Here is a 26,348-nt window from a genome sequence, read left to right on the forward strand (position 1 = left end):
TCTTATTCAAAGGTATTAGTTAATTAATTTTTATATTTTATTTTTGTATTTTAGTGTAGTATTTAATACCTGTTATAATTATGTATTTTTTATTCTTATTTGTACAATTTTAAGATACTATATTACTGTTTCGAATTTCCTCTAAGTGGGCTTCGGCCTGTCGGAAATAAACGACTATTTATTTATTTATTTATAAACTATAATATAATGAAAATATAGTGAAATTATTACTTTATAGAGCCAAAATAAAGAAAAATTCAATGTTGAAATCATTTTCCGTTTTTCTGAAAAACGGTAAGAGACCGCCAAGAAAAAAGTTCAGATTCGTAATCTACGACCTCAAAATAGTGTGTATACCAATTTTGGTGAAAATCGGACGATTTCCAGTTTTCCCAATAAATACCAAATATTATAAGATGTAAATCTTTAAAATACCAAACTTGTTGGAATTGCTTATACAAAAGAGAACTATCGTATTGTTCATTTAATTTTTCACCTAGAATAGAATATATCATTCAGAAAGCCTATAAAGTTACACTAAAAGTGTAATTTCAAATTTGTTGTATTATCTGTTATTCTATAGGCCATTGCAACAAAGTCAGTAAAAGGTAAATAGAATGACAAGAGTTTGAGAGAAAAAGACAGAGTAAGAAAAAGTATGAGACAGTAATTATTTTGATTAGACTTGCATCGTCTTCTACCATTATTCTAACGAAAAAAAATACTTTCTTTGATCCCGTATATTTATGAAAATTCGGATAATAAATGTAAAATCAAATGGTACATATATCAAAAGTATTTTTTCTCTATAATTTTCTCAATATTTTATCATCTAAACCCACTGTTTGTATATCTAGAGATGATTTTACAATTTTTTTAATTAATAATAAGCAAATCCCATTTATTGTGAAGTTTTTGGCACACCCTGTTTATTGCTTAAACTAAAATATTTTTACTCATGGGTAATTTGATAAATCCCCACTACCTACGCTGGCTGTGTTTGGACTAGGAGTTGAACTTCCCGAACTTAGAGTTTCTTCCTTTACTGAAGCTAAAGCAGGCACGGACATACTTTCTTCCTTTAGCTTGATTTTATTTGGGTCTTTATCCTTTTTATCTTTGTGCTTGTGCTCGTGCTTATGTTTGTGTTTGTGCTTATGTTTCTTCTTGTCTTTCTTTTTCTTCTTTATCTGAAACAAAACAATTCATATGTACATATTGTACATACTCTGTTTTACTACTAAGGTAAGATTTCGACAGAAGATGGCAGAAAAAAGGCAGATGACGTCCATACCGAACCATTTATTTAACTCGAAAAGTTTCTAATATATTTTCGAGGGGTGTCTCACTATTGGAATTACATGTACATTTTCTTGGCAGTTGCTGGCAGTCTTATGGCAGTCACCTATAATAATTACATGGCAGTCATAGGCAGTCTTCTTCATAGTCATTGGCAGTCGCTTAGCAGTGGAAGGATATTTTGGCAGTACGTGTACATTTTTTACCCGAGTGAAACAAACACCTCGTATATTTTACACTAACTATGGATGGGTTTATACTTTATACCATACTGAGAACTTCATTTGCGTGCTCTGTATTTTAATGCATGCGACAGAAATAAATATAAATGACCGTTTGACAGACAGAGAGACAAAATAAAAAGCGGCATACAGTGTTTCCGGATTTTACGTGTGTAGAAAAATGCGTGTAGAAAAAAATAAACTATTTTAAAAACTTTCACGTATACTACTGAAATGAAGATAATGTACCAAAGCTATACTCTGTTTTTTTTTCTCAGGTAAGATTTCGACAGACGATGACAGAAAAAAAGCAGATGACGTCCATACCAATCCATTTATTTAACTAAAAAAATTTCTAATATTTTTTAAGTTAACTATGGATGGGTTAATATATAAATCCGTCATGCGTCATCTCTCGTTGTTTTAACCAGTTTTATTGGTTTATTTCAAAAATGACAGATCATATTTCATATTATTGGTTTAACGGAACGATGAACGACAAACGGACGCCGATGCGTGTGAACTCGACTTAAAATTTTTGAGAGTTGTCAAACTTGCCAAATTATAGGTTATAATTTTGTGTCAAATTATTTCAAATAGATATGATAAATATTTTCATTTTGCATTTTGGACTGTGTTATTACGTGCGTTTCGTTTTTTTTTCAAATTAAGTGGAGGAAAACTAAAAGGGGAAATTAAGTGTTGACTCAGACCATAGTTTAGAGTTAATAGAAGTAAATTCGGTGCCCAGAGACAGTTATGGCCAGAGAGTTGTATTAGCCACAAATAAAGTTTGTATACTATCTTATATATGATAACAAAAACTGGAGTATCTGTAACATAGCAGCATACATGATAGGTAAATAATAATCATATTGAATAATTATATTTATAAAATGTAACAATAAATGCAAGAAGTTTGAGCTTGAAACACGGCTTGAAAGCAGGAAATATTTTTATATCTTTTTTTGGTATGTGGTGTTTTATAAAATACACCCTTGCTTATTTTGTATTAACACATACTGTAATTATTTATTGTTTTTAATAAAATAACAGATTTTTTCAATTTTACACAGTTTTTTTCACAATATTTTGAAGTAATCACTTGTCACTCAAATTTTAAATATTAATTTTCTGCTATGCGTTCCAATTGCACCAACTTATTTCTTTGTAAAGTAAAATAAACTACTTTGTAAATAAAATGACAGACACATCTATCACTGTCAAGGATCTTGTCGTTGGACAGGCTATAAATATAATCCATTACAAAGCTGTAGTAAAATGAGTAACTAATTGTGAAAAATAAAGTTCCAACGCTAGATGCAACATTTTTTGTAAATGCCTACTTGTGTGCTTTGAAATTTTGATGCAAAATCCGGCAATACCGCATAGAAGAAATGTATCAACCCAACTTTTATCTCATTTTAATGTATTTGGTTTTACATTAAGCTGTCTACATCACTGTCTTACACGTTAAAAGCCAGACCACGCAGTTTTGATGACCAGATCGCTATATAAATCCGTCATACGTCGTCATTATTGAGACGCAGAAAATCCAGGCGCAAGTAGAAGGGCTAATAAATTATTTAAAAAAATTAAGAAAAACTGAACAGAAACAGCTTTTCTTCAAGTTCAACTGATAACTGCTATTCAGAAACCTGAAGAGATAAAATTAACTTACCTTAGCACCAGATGCATCAGTCTTATCTTTTGTTTTAGTACTTCCAGTACTGCTTCCATCGCCATCTTTTTGAAACATTCCTGGTTCAAAACCAACAGGGCCACTCTGTCCCATTCCAGGCAACGAAACGGAATTATCTGAAAAGTACTCTTGTTTTGGCATTGCTGCTTCGCCCACTTGAACATCTATCATAGGCTCTTCCTGCAATAATATTAATTATACACTAAACCATATACTCAGGTCTGGCAAAGGTTAGTCTTGGGTCGAGATTTCCGTATGTAGGAAGAGTACAATACGTTTATAATATACTGAACAAAGAGAAAACAGTAAACACGTTGCCAAACGTATGAAATAAACCGAGAAACTGTGCACATTGCTAAGAGACGTGGAAAGGGATATAGCAGAATTGTCGCAGTTGACCAGTCGACCCAATCAGTACCTCTGTCAGTACTTAAAGTTGTAGGGAAAGGTGTACATCATGTGTTCATGATGCTTCACGATTTAATTACGTCTCGTGATACTTTATTTGTTTATTTATCAACGTGTCGTTGTAATTTTCCCTATACCTTGAAAATTTGTAAGTGCAAGCTAGCAACACTTGCATTTTTGGTAAGAATAAGTGGAATTGAGTTATGTTCGAGAGTGTTCGCGCTATTAGAACTCTGAATTCAAAAATCGATATCTCGAAATCTATTAGAAATAATTGATTGTAGTTTTTTCAAAAATTTGCTTAATATTTCTGCTGTATTTTTTTCGTAGATAGTATGTGAAAATGTTTTTCAATAAAAAAATTACACGATTGCTGAAAATTGCTATGCTCTAAAAGTAAATGGATGGGTTGTTTACAATTTTTCAATGGAATAAAACAACTTTATCGAATTTTTCTTATGTGAACATATTGTAAAAGATCCGATCTTCAATAAAAAAAAGTTTCAATATCTAAAGTGGTTCTTGAATTATGGCGTGTTATGTGTTAAAAAGTTGAGTTTTTGAATTATCGCGATTATTGACGTTTTCTCGTTATAAAAAATCACACCTTAACGATATCCTTATAATTCCATTTCAGATGCTCAGAAACATGTCTAATGCTTTTATCTAGTTATCTTTTCAAAAAAAGTATAAGCGGTTTGCGATCGTGATTTTACTTTACTTAATAGGGAAAGGCGTACCGGCAACGTCGCAACAGCACACCGTCGCATTTCTCTCACTCCGACTTAATAAGATACCTATGCGATTTACACATGTAAATACCGACCCAAAAGTAACACCTGCCAGCCCGGTAGATTATCTTTAATTTTAATAAAATACCTTTAATTGATGGTCTTCTATATCAATTAAGTCGACGTTCATAGGGGTTTCTAGATTATTATCAACAATAACATTTGAAACAACTGGTTCTTTAATTTCTGTTTTTATATTGGAATGTTGTTCCTTTTTTATATCTGGATTATCGGCACGTGCTAATTTTGGAATGGCGGTTTTTATTTTTTTAATGTCAGGTCTTGTGAGGTTCATAAGGCCCGATAATTCCGTAAGTGGTAAACATAAAGGACGTTTTGTACCATAAAGGGTGTAGTATAAGTCAACCAAGTCGCAACGATGGCGAGTATCGTGGGACAACATTCCACTAAAATATTACAAAGTTAATATTTTAAAAAAATACCATTTCTTTAAAGTTACTTAATATTTGTCCATATTTTCTCCACTAATAAAGGAGAGTCTAGCCTCGATTTGTAAGCTCTTTTAAAAGGAGGGCTTTTTAATAAAATTTGGCAAAGTTTATGTCTCAATCCTGAATCTGGGTCGTTTTCTAAAAGATCTAATACATACGATAAATCGTCGAATTTGCCGTCTGCTCTTACAAAATCAACTAGACATTCTAAAGCGGCCAGTCTAACATCTAAAATACAACAATAGCTATACAGATTTGGTCATCGTAGAAGCGTGGTCTGGATTTTAACCTCTAAGACAGTGATGGAGACAGCTTAATGGAAAATCAAATGTATCAAAAAGAGATAAAAATTGGGTCGACACAATTCTTCTATGCGGCATTGCCGGATTTTGCATCAAAATTTCAAACCGCACAAGTAGGCGTTTACGAAAATTGTTGCATCTAGGGTTGGGACTTTACTTTTCACTATTAGTTACTAATTTTACTACAGCTGTAATAGATTATATGTATTTAGTTTAGATATATTATCATCATCAGTAGTATACATGAAAGTTTTTCAAACAGCTTATATTTTTCTACATACCATTTTCCTACAAACGTAAAAAACCGGCGACACTGTATGCCGCTTTTGATTTTGTCTCTCTTTCTGTCCACTGGTCATTTATATTATTCTCTGTCATACGCATTAAAATCCAGACTACATAAATTGGATGACCAGCAGGGTATAGTCAAATGGGTATAAATAAAATTATGTAAATGTCTGTACAGGAAGTGTCATTAAATTCACAACAAATGGAAAAAAATTGAGTTACAGAGAAAAAATGTAAGTGGAATTACGTCAACCTGCCCAATAACAAAAACAATAATTCATTTTGGCACATATGTCATGCCACTGCTGTGATTGCGGTAAATTTCAAGTCATCTTTAAATGTGCTAAAAGTGGAGTTAGGTCAAAATATCGATAAAAGTCAAAGAGAAAAGTTCACCAGAATTTGATTTTATGGCTATTTACAAAGTTTCATAACTATAAAGAGACTTTAAAAAATATAAATTTTTAGATTTTTCTGCAATAGTAAATATGTGAATTGTCAGACTAACAACTTTATTCCAATGATCTATAGACAACAAAAATTTAAACTATCACATTCAGAATATGTATGACGAAAAAAAAACAATATTCTGTTTTTTCATCTTGTAGTTTTTCTTTTCTGCAGCCATTACAAAAAATTTGAGATTTACTGACATTTTCTTTTTTATAATTATTTACGAGACGGTAAAAAATAAAATACTATACAGGGTGGCGCACCTCATTCGCCTCGGTTGATTATACGAAAACGGAAAGATGTAGTAACAAAATATTTTATGGGTATATGAAGAGAGGTAATGTGCATAATTTAAATTTATTTTGAAATATACAGGGTGTGTCAGAACTAAGATCCATACCAAAATTATATTTTTTCTTATGGAACACCCTGTATTTTATTTGATTTTTGGATTCTTGGACATAAAATAAGGAATTTATTGTAATGGCTTAATATGTTTAAAAGCTTGAGTTTTTGAGATATTTAAAGATATTTAAATATGCATGCCATAATAAAAAAGTTTGTCAACACCCTGTATATTACTTTTCAGAGTTAATTCTTGTGCTGACTTTGAAGCCAGTGAAATAAACTTTACTAAAAAAATGTATTGCTTCCTTAAATGTATACAGGGGTATCAAAAATTGCTGGTCTATTTTAAATATTTATTTTACATAAAAACTTCGTTATTTTAAATACAACACTATGTATTTTTTGAATAAGTCGAAGCAGATTTAAATGCTCTTTCAAACTATATTAGGGTTTCCTATACCTATCTGGCTCAGATTTTAAATAAAAAGCGATTTTTCAATAAAATTGTAATCAAGAGGGCTGGTGTTGCCATGGCAATTTTCTAGTGACACTTAGTAGCTATTTTCAAAATCGACATTAGTTTGTGGACTTTATTTATATTTATTACGGCTTATTTTTATTTAATATACCTACAATAAGGTTAATAAGTAAGTATTCATCATTTTATCGAGAAAAATGAAGTAATATCTGCTGGCGGAAGGAATGGATATGTTACTACTTGTTTTATTTTATATTATATTTAAATGGGTTGTAAATCCATTGGGGCTGGTTCTGGTGTTTTATTTAGTTTAAGAAAATAAGAAGAGTAATATTTAGGTAAATTAAAAGTTAATTGAGATACTAACAAAAGAATTATTGCGGATGTTCGCCTACCTTATTTCCAAGTCAGCTCCTTGCACGTTCTTGCACTTTTTCGTGGATAAAAAGTCTATTTAATTTCTTCGGATATCGCGATACAGAAAATGACCAGTTGAGTCTGCGGCGGACTATATCGAAGTCACACTCGGAGTCGTAGTTTCCTGCCCGAGGCGCAATGGCGTAGCGGGCGAACATTTATTATGAACAAAAAAATTATGCGCGAAATTAAATTTATAAAATGAATAGTAATAAAAGACCGAACATATACTGCCCCCTATTTTTGTTAAATGAAAATTTAACAATAATAAAAAAAAATTAAAAATGAGGTAAATTATGAAAATTATATGTAGAGTATTAATGAAAACGGAATGAAAATTTATAGAAAAAAAATGAGAGAAAAAAAATATATACAAAATTAAATTATATTTAATTTAAGAAATGTTATTTATTTGGTAAAAGACATAATTTGACAAGTGGCCGTACATAGAGCCCTTGAGATGTCTGTACTTCAGCAACCCGTACTATATTATCCTTTCCAGGGAATACCTTTCTCACGCGACCTATTTTCCATGTTATGGGTGGAGCGTTTTCATTTTTAATTAGAACTAAACTGCCTGAACTAAGCGACTGGCCTGGCATGAGCCATTTTGATCGCTGTTGAAGCGTGTTTAAATATTCTCGGTGCCATCGCACCCAAAAATCTCGATGGAGACGTAAAAGTAACTGATATCTATCAAGCCTATTTAATTTAATATGAGATAAATCAGGATCAGGTTACAAGAAAGCGGTTCTAGCGTTAAAAAGTGACCTGGAGTGAGGACTGTGTAATCATTCGGATCAGAACTTTGCGGACAAAGCGGGCGTGAATTTAATAAAGATTCAATTTGTATTAATAAAGTATTCATTTCTTCATATGTTAAACATTGTGACCCAATTACACGGGAAAAATGTGTTTTAACAGATTTTATTCCAGCCTCGTATAAACCTCCAAAATGAGACGCGGATGGCGGGTTAAAACTCCATTTAATGTTTTCTTTACCAGCGGATTCTTGAAATATTTTTCTTAAATACTTATTAGCTCCGGAAAAGTTAGTACCATTATCTGAGATTATTTCACTGCATCTGCCTCTACGAGCTATGAATCTACGCAATGCACATAAAAAATTATCGGTAGATAAATCAGATGCCAGCTCAATATGAATGGCCTTGGTTGTAAAACATACGAAAATACATATATAACTTTTAACTAACTTAGCGTTGCGAAGTTTACTTGTCTTAATTAAAAACGGACCTCCAAAATCAATTCCTACAATAGAAAAAGGTTTAACTTGCGAAATTCTTGTAGCCGGTAGATTACCCATAAGAGGTTGAAGAGATGAGGGATTCGAGCGGAAACATGAAATACATTTAGAAAGAACATGCTTGATTGCGCGACGAGCGGATAATATCCAAAAATTTTGCGATAATAAATATTGAGTAGTTAAAAGCCCTGGATGCAAATTAGATTTATGTATATGCTCTATAATTAATTCAGTTAAACGAGAGTTGCGCGGTAGTATTAATGGATATTTCTTTTCGTAATTTAAAAGAGAATTTTTGAGTCTACCCCCAACTCTAAAAAATCCATGTTCGTCTACAAAAGCTCCTAATTTTCGAAAAGGTTTAGACATTAAAACTTTATTAGAATAATTTTCAATTTCTATATGAAAATGTGTATACTGCACATGCTTAATGAAAATTAACAAAGCATTATTTAAATCATGCGCGTTCAAATTTGAAGTATTTTTCGCTTCAGGGTTTTTTATATTATAAATAAACTTTTGAATATAAGCCATTATACGTTGTAATTTTGGAAGAGATGAATATTTCATTATTATTGTATCAAAAAAATCAATTTTATTACGCGATATCAGAGTGATTTTTCTTTCTTCCCGATTTACCTCGTCGTTTTGATTTAAATCAGGCGTAAGAGGAAAAAGATTTAGAGGCCATTGGCTTTGAGGTTTTTTAAGAAAATCGGGTCCTGTCCACCAGGTAGAACACTGGACAAAGTCAGAAGGAAAAATACCTCTGCTTGCAGGATCGGCGGCGTTATTACTCGAAGATACATGTAACCAATGTACATTGGGTAATTCTTCTTGTATTACGGCAATTCGATTAGCGACAAAGGGTTTAAAACGATGTGGCGAGGACTGAAGCCATTGTAATACAATAGTAGAATCGGTAAAACCGTAAATATTTTTGAATATAATTTTTGACGAATAAGTCTTAAGAACAAATGAAAATAAACGCGTAAGAAGTAACGCAGCGCAAAGTTCAACCCTAGGTATGGAAATGCGTTTTAGCGGAGCGACTTTTGATTTAGCACATAACAGCGATGTAGTTATATTAAATTGTGACACAAGACGCACGTAAATACAGGCGGCATAAGCGTCTTGAGAACCATCACAAAATCCGCATAATTCAATAAATTCGAAACTATTAGAAAAAAGATAACGAGGTATGCGAACTTTAAGCAAATCTGGTAACTGAGATTTATATAATTCCCAGCGTTTAATTATTTGCGGCGGAGGTACATCATCCCAATTTAATTTAAGCGACCAAAGGTTTTGAATTAATAGTTTTGAAAGTAGCGTAACAGGGGTTAAGAAACCAAGAGGGTCATATATGCGAGCGAGTTCTGATAGCATATTACGTTTAGTACAAGTTACATTAAATGACGTAACAGAATAAGAAAAACTATCTTCAGTTGGATTCCATTTAAGTCCTAAAATTTTTACAGTTAACGCAGAATCTAAATCAAAATTTATGCAATTCTTAAGTAAAAGATGTTCAGGAATAGTCTTTAAAAAATCATTATTATTGCTAGACCATTTTCTTAATTCAAATCCACCTTTTAACAATAAATTTGATAATTCATATTGAAGATTAGTAGCTTCTTGCACTGTGTTACACCCTGTACAAATATCATCCACAAAAATATTATCAGAAAGAAGAATTTTTGAAGCGTGAGGAAATAATTCCTTTTCGTCATTTGCTAATTGATTAATAGTACGTAACGCAAGAAAGGGTGATGAGTTAACTCCGAATGTTACAGTTTTAAGTACATATTCTTGTACGGGTTCCTCACTGGAAAAGCGCCAAAATATTTTTTGGAATTTATAAAATTTAGGATTTAGTTGGATCTGGCGATACATAGCTTTAATATCAGCAGTTATTGCGATAGCGTATAAGCGAAAATTTAATAAAATAGCGGAAATGTCCTTTTGTAATTTAGGTCCTTTCAGAAGACAATCATTAAGAGATATATGATTAGAATCCTTACAGGACGCGTCAAAAACTATGCGAATTGGACTTGTTACAGAGTGTGGATTAAAAACGCAATGGTGCGGTATAAAATATTCATTATTATCGATAGTCTGATCAGCTAACTCTAAATGTCCATTGTCAATATATTCTTGAATTATATTACTGTACTGAACCTTTAATTCGGGGTTTATTTTAAGTTTTTTCTCTAAAGAAAGAAATCTGCGAAGTGCGGGTAATCTTGAATTTTCGAAAAAAGGCTCGATATTATTTTTAAATGGAAGCGAAACAACATAGCGACCGGAATCTAAACGAAACGTCGTTTTTGTATAATAATCTTCACAATAAGTATCATCGTCCGAATAAAATTGTTTATTATTTATTTCTTCAAGAGCCCAAAACTTTGAAATTACATTTTCTACGTTTTCACAATTAAATTTAGTAAAAAAAGAGTTTGATAGAGAGTATGAGGACGAGCGTGAAGAAATATCTCCCATCAAAATATATCCAAATAATGTATTTATTGCATCTGGCACATTAGAATTTAGCGCGGGAATTTTACCATCAAGTAAAATTTTATTAAACACCGAAGCGTTCAGTATCATATCGACAGACTGACTAATATTAAATGAATGATCGGCAAGATTAATATTTTTTATATGTTCCCAATCTGATATATTAAAATTACATACCGGCATATTCGATGTACAGACTTGATCCAAAACAAGAGCTTCTATAATTAGCTGAGGGGACTCTGAATTTAAAGGTACAATTACGCCTTGTACAATACCACTATCACTTCGCGTTTTCATGGTACCGAGACCAAATATATCAATTATTTGTGGACGCACTGATAAACCTAATATATTTACACATTTACGAGAAATATAACAGGCTTCGCTGCCGGAATCTAATACAGCACGCATAATTTGGTAATTTCCAAAAGCATCTCTAAATCTTAAGCGAATTGTAGGCAAAAGATCGGAAAACGGCAGTGTATCGATATTTATTTCGGTTTGTTTGTTTATATCGCGTTTGACACCGAAAATACACACTGAAGGGCTAATTTCGTTTGGCGTACTAGATAAATCAGATGTAGAAGTAGGAACAGGGCCGGACTTAGAGTCGAGCGAATTTTGTGTAGCGGTAATTGGCGACGAATTCGAAAAATGAAATAAAGTGTGATGGCGGCGTTTGCAAGTACGGCATGATGATTCCGAATTACAGTTTGATGTCTTATGTATATTGCTTAGACAATTAACACAAAGTTTTCTATCTTTAGCCAAATTAAAGCGTTCGATTGGGGTTTTATTAAGTAATGTAGGACATGTATATATAGCGTGAGCGGTTGAATTACATATTGCGCAATTTTTCAAGTTATTTTTGTTAGCGGGAGAAGAAGTAAAAAATGCGTTGCTCTTATGAAAAGAAGTATTATGACGTTGCGAATTGCGTAGCGTAGAATTAATATTGCGTTGACATTTACTTTTAATATTTTGCGGGTTAGATATAGCGGAAACTGAAGAATTTAAATCTCCATTGTAAGTTATTGTTTCATATGCGGTACAACATTTTTCTACATAAGCTAGAATGTTATTAAAGTCTGGCATTTCAGAATTAGAACCAAATTGAGTTTCAAAAGAGGTAACTACTGAAGACGGTAAGCGTTTTAAAAACATGTTTGCGAGAATAAAGTTCCAAGAATCTACTGGATAGTTAAGATTTTTTAAAGCGGCGATATTTTCATTAAATGTATCTAAAAGAGTTCTTAATGCGGGGGAGTCTGATGAGTTAATACGAGTAGAATTTTCTATCTCATTCCAATGGTAAGTTGCTAGTAGTCTTTTACTTGAATAGCGAGATTTTAGAGCTTGATAAGCAGATTCAAAATTTGACGAAGTTAATGGAAATCTAGCAACCAGTTTCTTTGGATCACCCTCTAGGGAATTAATTAAATGAGAAAACTTTTCGATCGGCGATAAATGAGTATTATTATATATTATTGCATTAAATACTTCTAAAAAAGATGTAAACGATTTTAAGTCACCCGAAAAAACAGACAATTTCATTTCCGGAAGTTTCGGTCTTGGTAAATCATGCGTTATATCACGGCTCGTAGATGGACTAGCGCTCTGAGATTTTTCAAATATATTATAATAAATTGCCTTAGTAGAAAAATATTTACTTTCAAATTCTTTGCGTATTTCATCCTCAACTGCGAATTCCTCATCCGATTCAAGAAGGGAACAAATTATATTATGTTGCTTAGCAAATGCGTCACTAATTGTATCAATTGTGCGATATCTTTGAATAAATTCAGGTTGTATATTGGTATCCTTTTGAGCTTCAGAAGCAATTTGCCAAGTGTCACGAATACGATTTATTTCCGTATTTCGCAAGGTTTTGGCCTTTTTTAATTTATCTACTTCGGAACTTGAAGGCGGCATATTTATTTTAATAAGAAAATTTTTACTAAAAAAAGCGAATTAAAATATTTAAAAAACTAAATTATATTATAAATCAATATAATACTGACCTGCAAATTATAGGCAAGTACAGGTATGTGCGGAAAGGGATAAACAATGCGAAGAATGCGTATAGCGTGCAAAAAAATTAAAAGGATAAGGCGTAGTACGGCGTTGCTCAGGTACTTTAAATCAAGAACTGACCAAATTTTAAATGACCTTGTCCTTTAAAAATATATTTTATTAATAATTTTGCAAATTTATATGAAATTATAGAAATAATCTTAATTAAAAATCGAATGTGAAGGACCAATTAATGTTTTATTTTATATTATATTTAAATGGGTTGTAAATCCATTGGGGCTGGTTCTGGTGTTTTATTTAGTTTAAGAAAATAAGAAGAGTAATATTTAGGTAAATTAAAAGTTAATTGAGATACTAACAAAAGAATTATTGCGGATGTTCGCCTACCTTATTTCCAAGTCAGCTCCTTGCACGTTCTTGCACTTTTTCGTGGATAAAAAGTCTATTTAATTTCTTCGGATATCGCGATACAGAAAATGACCAGTTGAGTCTGCGGCGGACTATATCGAAGTCACACTCGGAGTCGTAGTTTCCTGCCCGAGGCGCAATGGCGTAGCGGGCGAACATTTCTTATGAACAAAAAAATTATGCGCGAAATTAAATTTATAAAATGAATAGTAATAAAATACCGAACACTACTGATTTTATTCTGTGAGGATAATTGCTTGTTGGCCTGAAGAGTTTATGCTCAAAGATATCCAAATAGGAATTTTCTTGACAAGCGTTCCTTTGAAAAACTACTTTTCCTATTTCGCAGAGCTGATAGTGTGGTATATGAAAAAAATTGCCTTAATTGGCTCTTCTATAGAAAATCCAATATATCTACAAGTCATCGTAATATAAATCAAAGAGCTACATCTTATAATAAATATATATATATGATAAAATAAGAAATAAATACTTACTTATTAAACTATTGTATGTAAATTAAATAAATGTACACCGTTAAATAAAATCCATAAACTAATGTCGATTTTGAAAATAGCTACTAACTGTCACTAGCAAATTGCCATGGCGACACCAGCCATCTTGATTGCCATTTTATTGAAAAATCGCTTTTTATTTAAAATCTGAGCCGTATAGGTATAGGAAACCCTAATATAGTTTAAAAGAGCATTTAAATCTGCTTCGACTTATTCAAAAAAATACATAGTATTGTATTTAAAATAACAAAGTTTTTATGTAAAATAAATATTTAAAATAGACCAGCAATTTTTGTATACATTTAAGAAAGCAATACATTTTTTTAGTAAAGTTTATTTCACTGGCTTCAAAGTCAGCACAAGAATTAACTCTGAAAAGTAATTTACAGGGTGTTGACAAACTTTTTTATTATAGCATGTATATTTAAATATCTTTAGATATCTCGAAAACCAAAGCATTTAAACATATTAAAGCCTTATAATAAATACCTTATTTTATGCCCAATAATCCAAAAATCAAATAAAATACAGGGTGTTCCATAAGAAAAAATATAACTTTGGTATGGATCTTAGTTCTGACACATACTGTACATTTCAAAATAATTTTAAATTATGCAGATTGCCTTCCTACCCATAAAATATTTTGTTTCTACATCTTTCCGTTTTCGTATAATCAACCCAGGCGAATGAGGTGCGCCACCCTGTATGTATTAGAAATTATTCTTGTTGAATTTACGTTATTTTATGTAAATTAAACGAAATAATAGTACCTACGTTTAAAAATATTCGAAAATTATGCTCTCTAACGAAGTCTGTACAATTTTTTTTTCAAAACCCCAATAATCAAGAAACATTTGTTGCGAACTCTCTGGCACACCCTCTGTATTATAAGTAGTTATAATTATTGAAGTTAAAATATACCTATGTAATGTCCAAACTGAGCATAGCTTTTAAACAATGTAGGCTTGCTGGGCAAATGTCCAAACTTCTGTAACTTCCTGATTGCCTTCAAACATTCAACTGTAATTGTATATTTATAACAAGGCAGTGCTTTCTCTAAATTCAAGAGTCGCGTTATTTCTTCTAATATTAATTTTGTTTCTGCACTCAGATTCTCTACTGTTATAGGCGTTCCTTGAGCCATTACCGATACCACAGGTGTCACTGTATTGCCCAAAGATTCTACTAAGGCTGCTCTGTAATAGTTATCTGAGAAACGGTTTTTGCTATTGTCATTATATTTAAATAGGTCTAATAAAAATCTTAATACTTCTGGAGGGCAAATTCCATGACTATTTCTAAAAAAATATACATATTTTTTGAGACACATTTAAGATTTATTTTTAATATAAAAAACGCCAAATAAAATTTCGCGCTCTCATCAAATATGTTGCACTGGGACTCACAGAATACCTTAACTATACAGAAGCTACAGCAGTAAGCGTCGCACAGTGCTTCGAACATATGGCTCTAGAGGACAAAAATCCAAAACTTCTCTTTTATTGTAAGCAATTTATTCAAACTAGGTTTATTTGACACAAATAATGAGTACTCTCATTGTACTAAATGATGATGTTCTTAGTCCCACGTTTATGAAAAAAAAAATCTTATAAATAATAATAATGTTGGAGCTGTGTTCCATCTAAGCAAATAATAAGTTTAGTATGAAAACGGTGTAAGTATTAAATAAATTCCTGTGATAAAAAAGAATTGAAATAACATTAGAACATGATTCCTACAATATAAGCCTAATATAAGATAAAAATGTTTTTCTTTAATGAAAAAGAAACATTAATGTTATATTTAATTAAAAAAAAAATTAAGATGCTATAAATTTACTTTAGGACAACAAAATGCATAGATCGTAACTACTCTGATTCAGGAGAATCACTGCTGACAGAATCTTCTAAATTTATAGTATCTAAATCACAGGTAGATGAAGTATCCTCACATATAAGATATTTCTGTACATCATTTTCTAATATGTTACTTTTTCGCGTTGTTACTGTTCATTTTGTCGGTATGAGGGGTTCGGATGTTAATAGTTACCTCTTTAATAGACCATATGCATATATTATTTTTTCCTTTTCTTGGGTATGAGATTTTATAATAAACTGAAAGATGGACACTTTTTTTATTCGACGTTTCGCTCCAACATAGTGGACTTTTTCAGGCACAAGTGGTGTCTCATTTGACTGGAAGGTTCATCAATATCTAATAAGAACATATTTTTTGAAATACTAATAATTTTGAGTTCTTGTCCTTATGATCAAGCCAAGTATTAGCCAGATCGGCATTGCTTATCAATCTTACTCCATCTGAAAAGTATTATAAAATAAAGTTCGTCGCAAGCAGACGCAGGTGAACTATACAAAAATTAAAAGTGTATGAATATGGCAACAAAAATATTCAATAAATACGATATGTTTTGATATGTTTTTTTTAAATACCTTTTGAAGTTTGAAAACTTAAAATTTTTATACCCATTTAAGAATCATCTTAAAAATAAATAAAAACTAAACAATCACGAACTTGTTTAGAAATAAATTTAAAGTACATACCTTGTTTAACAATATCCATAGTGGCTTTCAATTAATACGTACCCGTTTAACTCCATAATATACAGAACTACTATGAATGTTATTCTTTTCACTGATGAGATAATGATCGCAAAATTTATTTTTAGTGAAAATATTTGCTAAAAAACGCTGTTTATGAAAAATAATATACAGGATGGTTGAACATTGCTATAAGTATAAAATTATATATTTAGATATTAGTAAATTTTAACTTATTTTTTGATTTTTGTCCATGGGACGAAGCACTGTGCGTCGGCTTGTTTGAAGTGTGTTCCAAATTTTTTTGACTCTATACACGCTTATACACTGAAAAGGGCAAAGAAATCTATGGATTTTTTTAAATAAATTGAAAAATGTCTTTTTATACATAGATGTGATTTCTTCTGTATTGTTTTTTACTGAATTTAATAAGTACAAATTTAACAAAAAACAATTTAAAATTAAATTTTAAACATAATTACAAAGGACAAAAGGGAAAATATTTTTGATTTATTGTAAAATACAGGTTACAGACAAAAGAATAAAGAAAAAGAAATGGCATTTTCTCTACCCTCCCGACTTAAAGTTATTTAATATTATTTCTGCACAAAATATAATAACAATAATATCAAGCCAAATATAAGGACACTATTTATATACTGATTTAGTCACTGCAGAAGCGTGGTCTGGAATTTAAAGTGTAAAGACAGCGATGGAGACAGTTATAACGAGTTTATACGAGGCGTTTCGGAAAAAATAAAAGGATAGGAAAACAATATAACCAAATCAAACCAAACCAAACATACGAAACCAATGAATACAGAACAACAAACAAAAAAAAATAATACCAAATACAATAAATTTTACATTGGTGAAACATCTAAACCCTTAAATGTTCGAATTAAAGAACATAAAGATTATTTAAGAAAGGGAGATCTTCGCAAATCTAAGATTTGTCAGCATTCATGGGACACAGTGCACAGAATAAATTTTAATAACGCCAAAATTATAATGAAAGAAGCGATAGCCTCTAAAAGAAAAATAAAAGAGGCTTTTTTAATACAATCTAATAAAAATAAATGTATTGCTCATGCATCTGTAGATGTTAGTAATGTATGGCAATCGCTTCTTTGATTTTAAAGAACACACCATAAATAAACATAACATGCGTAAAAAATAAAAATAATCATACAGAAAGTTTGGGGCATTTTGGTTTTACCTTATTAAGTAATTGTTATCAGGTAGTAATTGTTAATTTTGAAGTTTAACTTGATATAATGTCATTTTAAATTTTAACAGAACGTCAACGGTTTTGTAGACGTATTTGTTTTAAAAAAGGCTATACTTAAACTGCCGTTAGACGGTAGCTTATTAAAATGCCGATAATAGGTATGACGTCGTTGATGTGACGCACTTGACGGCTTTATGAAATAATGAATTTTATAAGGACTAACCAACGCTATCCACCCCACCAAATAACCAACGCAACTAACCTCGACACTGATAAAAAAATTTAAAAAACAAATATAAATTAGTAAGAACCAACCAACTCCACCAAATAACCAACTAACCAATGAATTAACACCCTCCAAATAACCAGGCTAACCAACCCGCCAAATAACTAAACCAATCCAACCAAAAAGAGTGAAACCAATGCAATAAGATCACGCTATAAGCAAAGAAAAAATATAAAAAAGTCTTGGTCGGCGTGAGATTTGAACCCCGGACCATTCGCTCACGAAGCGATAGCCTCAGCCACGGAGCCACAGGTGCTCTTGCAAAATGCTTATGGCTAGGCATTAGTTTCCGCCGACATGAACGACGCCGCAATATCTATTAACGGCATTTTAGTAGGCCACCGTTTAACGGCTGTTTAAGTACATCGTTTAAAAAACTAAAGTGTTCTCGAATAGTTGAATTTAAATAAGTTTCTTTTCTTTATTCTTTGTATTTTTTTGCTCCCGACGACGGAAAGAGATAAACTCTCCGAAACGTTAAGCATTTTTTTGTTCATTAGGCAAATTTGTATATCTGTAAACCTAACTTCTGACAAGTAGTTTCCGTTTGGGATTAACGCAGAACTGTTTACAAAAAAATAATTATTTTATTTTGTAAATTTCCTTGCAGTGGCGAAATACCCATATAGGATTTTTTGGAGATATTATCTTTGTTTATTATGTTTTTTCACGTACGAACCGGCAACACTGTATGATGCCGCTTTTTATTTTGTCTCTCATATCTGGTTATATATACTTATCTCTACTGAGTATGCATTAAAAGACAGACCATGTAAATAAAGTGACGTATAGCCATTAACAAATACTACTATAGCCGGAAAAAAAGTATTTTACGCTTTTTATAATAAAATAACACGTCAGAAACTAGTTTTTTACATTTTCATCCCTGATATTAAACACCTAACTTAGTTAAAACTTAAATGATTATGTTCCCTTTTACATACTTCTGTATGGCTATGTAATTCTGTGACATGAGCGCAACTTTATTTGGTGTTTAAATATTTATATATATACCTTACTCCTGCCATAGCAAGTGGGATAGTTTTCTGTAAGAAATAGTTCTGAAAACTCTGAAAATTATTTTGTTTTATTATATGCGGCGCTGCGAACGACCCAAAAAACTTTCTAAATATTGCTAGCATCGCCGGGGGACCTGCCCAATTGGCAACCATAGCATTTGCTACCTGAAAAAGCAATATAAATTAAACCAAAAGTTACAAGTGAACTAATGAATACCTTTGTAAGGCAATGAGCGGCTTTACATCTCACTTTGTAATAGCACTGTTCATTTTCAATGGTATGAGTCAAAGCTGCTCTTGTTGGTGGTGTAGGATATCTAAAAATATTTACATAAAATGTTAAGGACACGTTTAAAATTTGATGTTAGGAAATGTCACCTTTCTAATGCAGTTATAGCTTCAATTTGAGCGGTGACGTCTCTTTCATGTCTTAGTTGATACTGCCACTGATAATCAGGTTGTTCTATTATCACTGATCTCAACAATGTCATTTCTGGATCCAACCTAATCCACAATACTGGAGAATCACTAAAATAATGCAATAACAAAAACTTGTAACATCAAAGAAAAAAAAAGTTTATCATGAAAAAATTGTTTTATCAAAATAAAAAGCTGTAAGATCACCATGGTCAGTGCAACCATATACTAAGGGCTGGCAAAGGTTAGTCTTGGGTCGAGATTTCTGTATGTAAGAAGAGTACAATGCGTTTATAATGTACTGAACAAAGAGAGAACCAGTAAACACATTGTCAAATATAAGAAATAAACCGAGAAACTGCGCACATTGCTAAGAGACGTGGAAGAGGATATAGCAGATTTGTCGCAGTCCACTGGTCGACCCAATCAGTACCTCTGTCAGAACTTAAAGTTCTAGGGAACGGTGTACAACATGCGTTGCGCTTTACGATTTAATTACGTCTCGTGATTCGTTATACTTTATTTGTTTATTTATTAACGAGTCATTGCAATTTTCCCTATAGCTTGAAATTTTTTAAGTGCATGTTAGAAACACTTGCATTTTTGGTAAAAATAAGTGGAATTGAGTTGGTGTTCGACAGTGGTTGCGCTATTAGAACTCTGAATTCAAAAATCGATATCTCGAAATCTATTAGAAATAATTTATTGTAGTTTTTTCAATAACTCTCTTAATATTTCTGCTATATTTTCTTTGCACACAGTAGGTATGTGAAAATCTTTATAAATAAAAAAGTTACACGATTGCTGAAAATTGCTATGCACTAAAAGTAAATAGATGGGTTCTTTAAAATTTTTGAATGGAAAAGGACAACCTTATCGAATTTTTCTTATTTAAACATATTGTAAAAGATCCGACCTTCAAAATAAAAAAAGTTTCAATATTTAAACTGGTTCTTAAGTTATGGCGCGTTATGTAAAAGTTGAGTTTTTAAATTATCGCGATTACTGACGATTTCTCGTTATAAAAAAATGGGACACCCTAATGATATCCTTATAATTCCATTTCAGATGCTTAGAGACATATCTATATAATGATTATTATCTAGTTATCTTTTCGAAAAAAAAAAAGTCTTTTAAAAATAAGCGGTTTGCGATCATAATTTTACTTTACTTGATAGGGAAAGGCGTACCGGCAACGTCGCAACAGCACACTTCCGACTTAATAAGATCTCTATGCGATTTACTTCCACACGTGTAAATACCGACCCAAAAGTAACAGTTGCCAGCATGGTATCATATACCATGTATATGATATATACCCTGATGGTCATCCAATTTATGTGGTCTGGAGTTTAATGAGTGTGATAGAGAATAACATAAATGACCTGTTGACAGACAGAGACAAAATCAAATGCGGCATACAGTGTTGCCGGGTTTTTACGTTTGTAGGAAAATGTGTGTAGAAAAATATAAGCTATTTTAAAAACTTTCATGTATACCTACTACTGCAATCATGATAATACGAGAATATCTAAACTAAATATAATTTATTACAGCTGTAGTAAAATGAGTAACTAATAGTGAAAAATAAAGTTCCAACCCTAGATCCAACGTGATTCGTAAACGCCTACTTGTGCGGTTTAAAATTTTTATGCAAAATCCGACAAAATAGAAGAAATGTGTGAACACCTGTTAAAATTACTGTTAATCACCTGTTAAAATCCAGACCGTTAAAATCCACAGTTTCGATGACCAAATCGGTATATGACATATAAAATGTGCAGATTTCCAATAAAATTATAAAATATTATATGACTTATTAACACATAAAGGCAATAAATAATCTTACTCCATTGCACTTAAGTCCATATCAACCTCTTCTCCTGTACAAAGAGGAATTTTCTTTTTCTTGTTTCTCCTGCTTTTTGAATGACAAGTAATGTCCGACTTAACGACGGTATTTTCTATTTGTAAATTATGTTTAAAAGTACCATCCAGCTCTTGCAGTGTTACCAGTAATGGTCCAACATATTTCCTGATACCTGTTTGGGAGGTGGCATCTTGGCGGATTTCTACCTCAATTGTGTTTCTGTCAAATAAATATTAACATTTCACATTAACAGGGTTGTTTACCACATACGAGACGGAGTATTGTGGCTAAACGATTAGATTTTTACAAATTGTAAGTTTTGGATTCGTTGAAGGACTATTAGAGCTACAATTTAAAAATAATTTTACAAGATTTTTTAAGATACAGAGTGTCCCAAATAAGTAAAAAATATTATAGCTGTACTTTTTTAAGTGGAACACCCTGTATATTATTCTATTTTTAGATTCTACGATTGAAATAAAGATAAATTTGATTAAGGTTTATCATACTTAAACCTTACCGTTTTTGAAATATTTTCAATTTTATGAAATTGCAGTAAAATGTCAAGTGTCAAAGTTTTTAATATTAAATATTTACTGAAGATTATTTATTGATCAGGTATTGTGTTGCAATAATAAAAATTATACTACCTTATACAGAGTGTCCAAAATTTTATATTAATTAATTACTAGATTTAAACAGCAATAACTTGTTTAATTTAAATGGAACACCCTGTATATTTTACGTGAATTAGATGCACAATTTAACTGTCTATCAAATTGTAGTATACGATTTTTACCTATCTCTTCAAGTTTTCGTAGAAAATGCATTTCTTTATAATTTAGACCTCATTTATCACTATACCCATGGAATATTGATATTTTTTATTTTTTTAAAGCAACATATGTACAAAATATACAGGTAGTAAAAAGAATAATATTGCAAGTCCATTTGTTTACAAAAAGAAAACTACTTAAATATTTGTAAAAGAGTATACCAATTAAATATACCACCATTATTTCCGCCCAAAAATTAGTTAATTACATACTTACCTAAGTGTTTTAATTAATAAATTATTCTACATAAATGTGGATCTGAATCAGAAATCAATAAAATAATAAGTTATGAAAATAAACGTCTCTGTTGTTATAAATCAGGTTTGGTCGAAAAAATGAAATAGAATTTATAAGGTGTTACTTTTTACCACACTGTCTAATACACATACAAAATTCAGTTTTTTAGTATTTTTTGTAGCAATTATTATTAATCAACGTAAACAGTCAATTAATGTAGTTTGAATTCTGAGATCATATTAATTGGTCCTCTTTAACAACAAATATTTAAACAGTTTTTTAATTTTTTAATGAAATAAGCGAACCATATCGACAATATTAATATCTGGTACTCTTTGAAAATTTGTTACATCTTTAAAAATAATCTAAAATGTCAATATTCCATGGGCATAGTGATAAAAGTCTAAATTATAAGAAAATGCATTTTCTACAAAACCTTGAAGAGATGGGTAAGAAATAACAATTTGATAGACAATTAAATTATGCATCTAATTCTCGTAAAATATACAGGGTGTTCCATTTAAATTAAACAAGTTATTGCCATTTAAAGCTAGTAATTTAATACAAATTTTTAGACACTCTGTATAAGATAGTATTTTGTTTATTATTGCAACATAATATCTAATCAATAAATAAACTTCAGTAAATATTTAGTACTTAAAAAACTTTAATACCCTTGAAGAAATGAAGCCTTAAAATTTGTACTGCAATTTCATAAAATTGAAAATATTCCAAAAACGGTAAGGTTTAAGTGTGAAAAACCTTAATAAAATTTACCTTTATTTCAATCGTAGAATCTAAAAATAGAATAATATATAGGGTGTTCCATTTAAAAAAAATACAACTATAACATTTTTTACTTATTTAGGACACTCTGTATTTTGTAAAAATATTTTTAAATTGTAGCTCTAATAGTCCTTCAATGAACTCATAACTTACAATTTGTAAAAATCTAATCTTTTAGCTACAATACTCCTTGTCGTCTATGGTGAACAACCCTGAATATGTAACATTAAAATTAACTCACCTTTTCCTATTAAATACAGATGTTAAATGAAATTTGGCATGGCCTCCTGTTCTCACCCACTGGTCTATAAAAACCGCCATGTCTTTACCTGTTACTGTAAATATTGCCTTTGTAAAAACATTTGTGCTTATAAGCATGTGTCCCCATAATCCACTACCAATTTTATTTGAGGCTGCATTAGTTGCGAGCGATAGTTGCTTGTTAAAAACCTACATAAAGTACAGATTAGTTAATTGTATATTACATAAACAATACATGTACCTGAAGTAATAATTCTAAACCTATTCTATGCTCCAACATTCTCATTACTAACATAGCTTTTTTGTATGATGCCTCAATATACATAGGAGACATGGTGTGTAAATTTCGAATTGAAAAATAAAATTTTTCCTCATGTTTATTTTGATTGGTCTGGGGCATATTAGAAGCGACCGGAAGTGGAGCAGGAGGCTGGCTAGGATCTAAAAATCATTATTATTCTGATGACACATTTTTATATTCACTGTATTTTTGAACCTAAAATAATTCCTCCGTATTCTTCTTCATATTTTACTACATCCTGAAGCATACTGTGAATCATTTCACGATACTCATTATTGCCAAAACTTTTTTTGCAGTATAATCCACAGAGATACTGACTTATGCCTTTATTTAACCATAAATCTGACCAATTTTGCATAGAAATGAAGCAACCAAAAAACTGCTCTGCAATGGCTTGAGCCATTGCCTTTCTTGTTATAAATACCTAAATTATTTTTAAATATAAGAGCAAATATTAGAAAATGGAATACTAGTCTATCTACCTGATCTATAATAACTGCTGAATGTAATAAATTGACACTTAAAATACTCATAGTAGCATAAGAATGATAATCTTCATACGCCTCATCAACAAAAACTTGCTTGTAACATGAGTATGGGTATCTATTTGACAATGTTTCTTCATAAAACTCAAAAGTCTCATGCATATACCTAAAATAAACATAATCATTTTCTAAAAATAACTTTATCATAATATGTTCTACATGGTTAAGATTGCAACTGTGTAAAAAACAAATATTTTACCTGGTAGTAACTTTTAATAATGGCATTAATCCTGGTAGGCAAAAGTGAGTTACTTCATGCATATATGGGTCTACAAAAATTTCAAATGGTCCCACAGCCAGCGAAATATTGGGAGCACATGTGGGTACATTTAATGAATAGTGATAAGTTTTTCTTCTCATGTCTGGAGTAAAAACTACTTCAATCAAATCGCCATTTGAAACTGCTGTCATTTCTTCATCTACAGTAAATTCAAGCTTCCATGTGCATGTTTCTGCAAAACTATCGACACAAGGAAACCACAAACGTGATGAATTCTGGTGACCATAGGTAAACATATGAACACCTTTCTACAAATAAACATCCACTATACTGACATTATACAAAGCTTTAGTACCTCTGCATATGTTCCCTCCTTTTGGTCCTTCTGATCTTTAGGTGGCACGACAAAATGAATACCTCCTTGAGGCTGTTCTAAAGAGAATTCTATTCCCACTCTTAATGCAGTTCCTTCAGCAACTAAGTGCGACGCTTCTGGGGGTATCGTAATAACTAATTCACCTGCATTATTATCTGGGTCAGTCTTCAAAGCTGCTGTTAAATGATTTTGAGAAAATGCATCTAAACTTCGTCTAAAATAATTTAATATTGTTAGAAACTTCAGATTCTAACATGCATTCACACTTACGTATCTGTGTCAGATTGACAAACATCCAGAAAGGGATCAAAGTATTGAAAATGAGCTTCATGATGCTCATTGAGGAATACTTTGTAAATTCTACACTGTTTTGCGTTTATTTTTAAAATCCTTAAACTGTCCCTTAATGGTACCACTGTTAATTCAACAAAACCCTAAAATTGCATGTTCTAATTGTTAAAGAATAGTTTTAATTATATATCATAATTCTTACAATTATACTTTTCCTATCAAAACTTATTCCTGTTAAACTTAGAATCTGGTGAGCTAAAATTTCATAATATAAAAATTTAAACATTGATGAAACATACTAATGAATATTATTACCTAATTTAAATGGCCTTATAGTGTCTCCTGTTTTTTGTTGTCTCATCTTGATAAAATTGCGATCCCTCGCTACTTATAAGTTCCTAGAAATCAACCGTATTTCCATATTCTTAGTGGTTGTATATAAATATATTGAAAATGTTTCAAACAATATCAACAAAAATAATTATCAACAACAAATTTGAGGTTAGTGTTACTTGTCAAGTTGTCAAATGGTTGTCAACTTCAAAAAATTGTCAGAGACATCTTTTGGTAAATTACTCTACCTGATGCCATAAGTTGTAATCTGTAAAAATTATTTTTCAGTTTGTCCAGGCTTCATCCGATAGGTGACGCATAAAACAAAAAGTGTAACAACAAAAAGTAACTTTTTGTTAAATGTGTGTTAAATGCATAGTATGGAGTCTAAAAGGAGGAGGCGAATCGAACGCAAAAATTATGGGCCCAGTTTTTGAGATCTAAATGAAGTTCGAAAATCGCCGTTAGGGGCGCTTGTGATGATTGGGATACTAGAAATACACAGCTTCTTATGGCAAGAATAACTATTTTGTTATAAATTATAGAGCCAAGTTAATTTGGATTATAAGATAAGAACACTTTGTGTGCTTTTAATTAGGTCGAACATATTATAAACGATAAATCAACTGAATTAAAAGCATACAAAGTGTTCTTATATGTCGGATATTAATTAAAAAATATATTAAAAGACTAGAAATAGTATATATTAAGTTGTTACAGTTATAATTTAATCTTTGGCGGTTTTCAGGAAATAGCAGGCAGTTTTACATAATTTTTCCTCCCTTTGAAGTGAATTGGAAACGGCTATATAATTTTGGTGTAGGCAAGATTCCCAGTTTGTTTCCGTTTGAGACCTGAAATAATAAAACAAATTAAATTAG

General features: G+C 31.2%; 1 protein-coding gene across 1 annotated transcript; it reads right to left on the reverse strand.

Annotated features, from left to right (window-relative positions):
• LOC115876229 (transcription initiation factor TFIID subunit 2) lies at nt 1-25,679 on the reverse strand. Its single transcript, XM_030891933.1, has 18 exons — nt 25,450-25,679; nt 25,337-25,389; nt 25,114-25,277; nt 24,823-25,057; nt 24,447-24,775; nt 24,185-24,353; nt 23,898-24,126; nt 23,643-23,842; nt 23,382-23,590; nt 21,261-21,500; nt 19,373-19,522; nt 19,212-19,311; nt 18,990-19,159; nt 14,822-15,198; nt 4,882-5,101; nt 4,510-4,828; nt 3,202-3,402; nt 1-1,190 (listed from the first exon to the last, which is right to left on the reverse strand). The coding sequence occupies exons 1-18, from the start codon at nt 25,493-25,495 to the stop codon at nt 957-959; spliced, it is 3,645 nt and encodes a 1,214-aa protein (XP_030747793.1). The 5' UTR covers nt 25,496-25,679; the 3' UTR covers nt 1-956.
• Between the last annotated feature and the right edge of the window lie 669 nt (nt 25,680-26,348).

The sequence above is a fragment of the Sitophilus oryzae genome, unplaced genomic scaffold, assembly GCF_002938485.1.
Source record: "Sitophilus oryzae breed Bouriz unplaced genomic scaffold, Soryzae_2.0 scaffold_1429_pilon_pilon, whole genome shotgun sequence".
NCBI lineage: Eukaryota > Metazoa > Arthropoda > Insecta > Coleoptera > Curculionidae > Sitophilus > Sitophilus oryzae.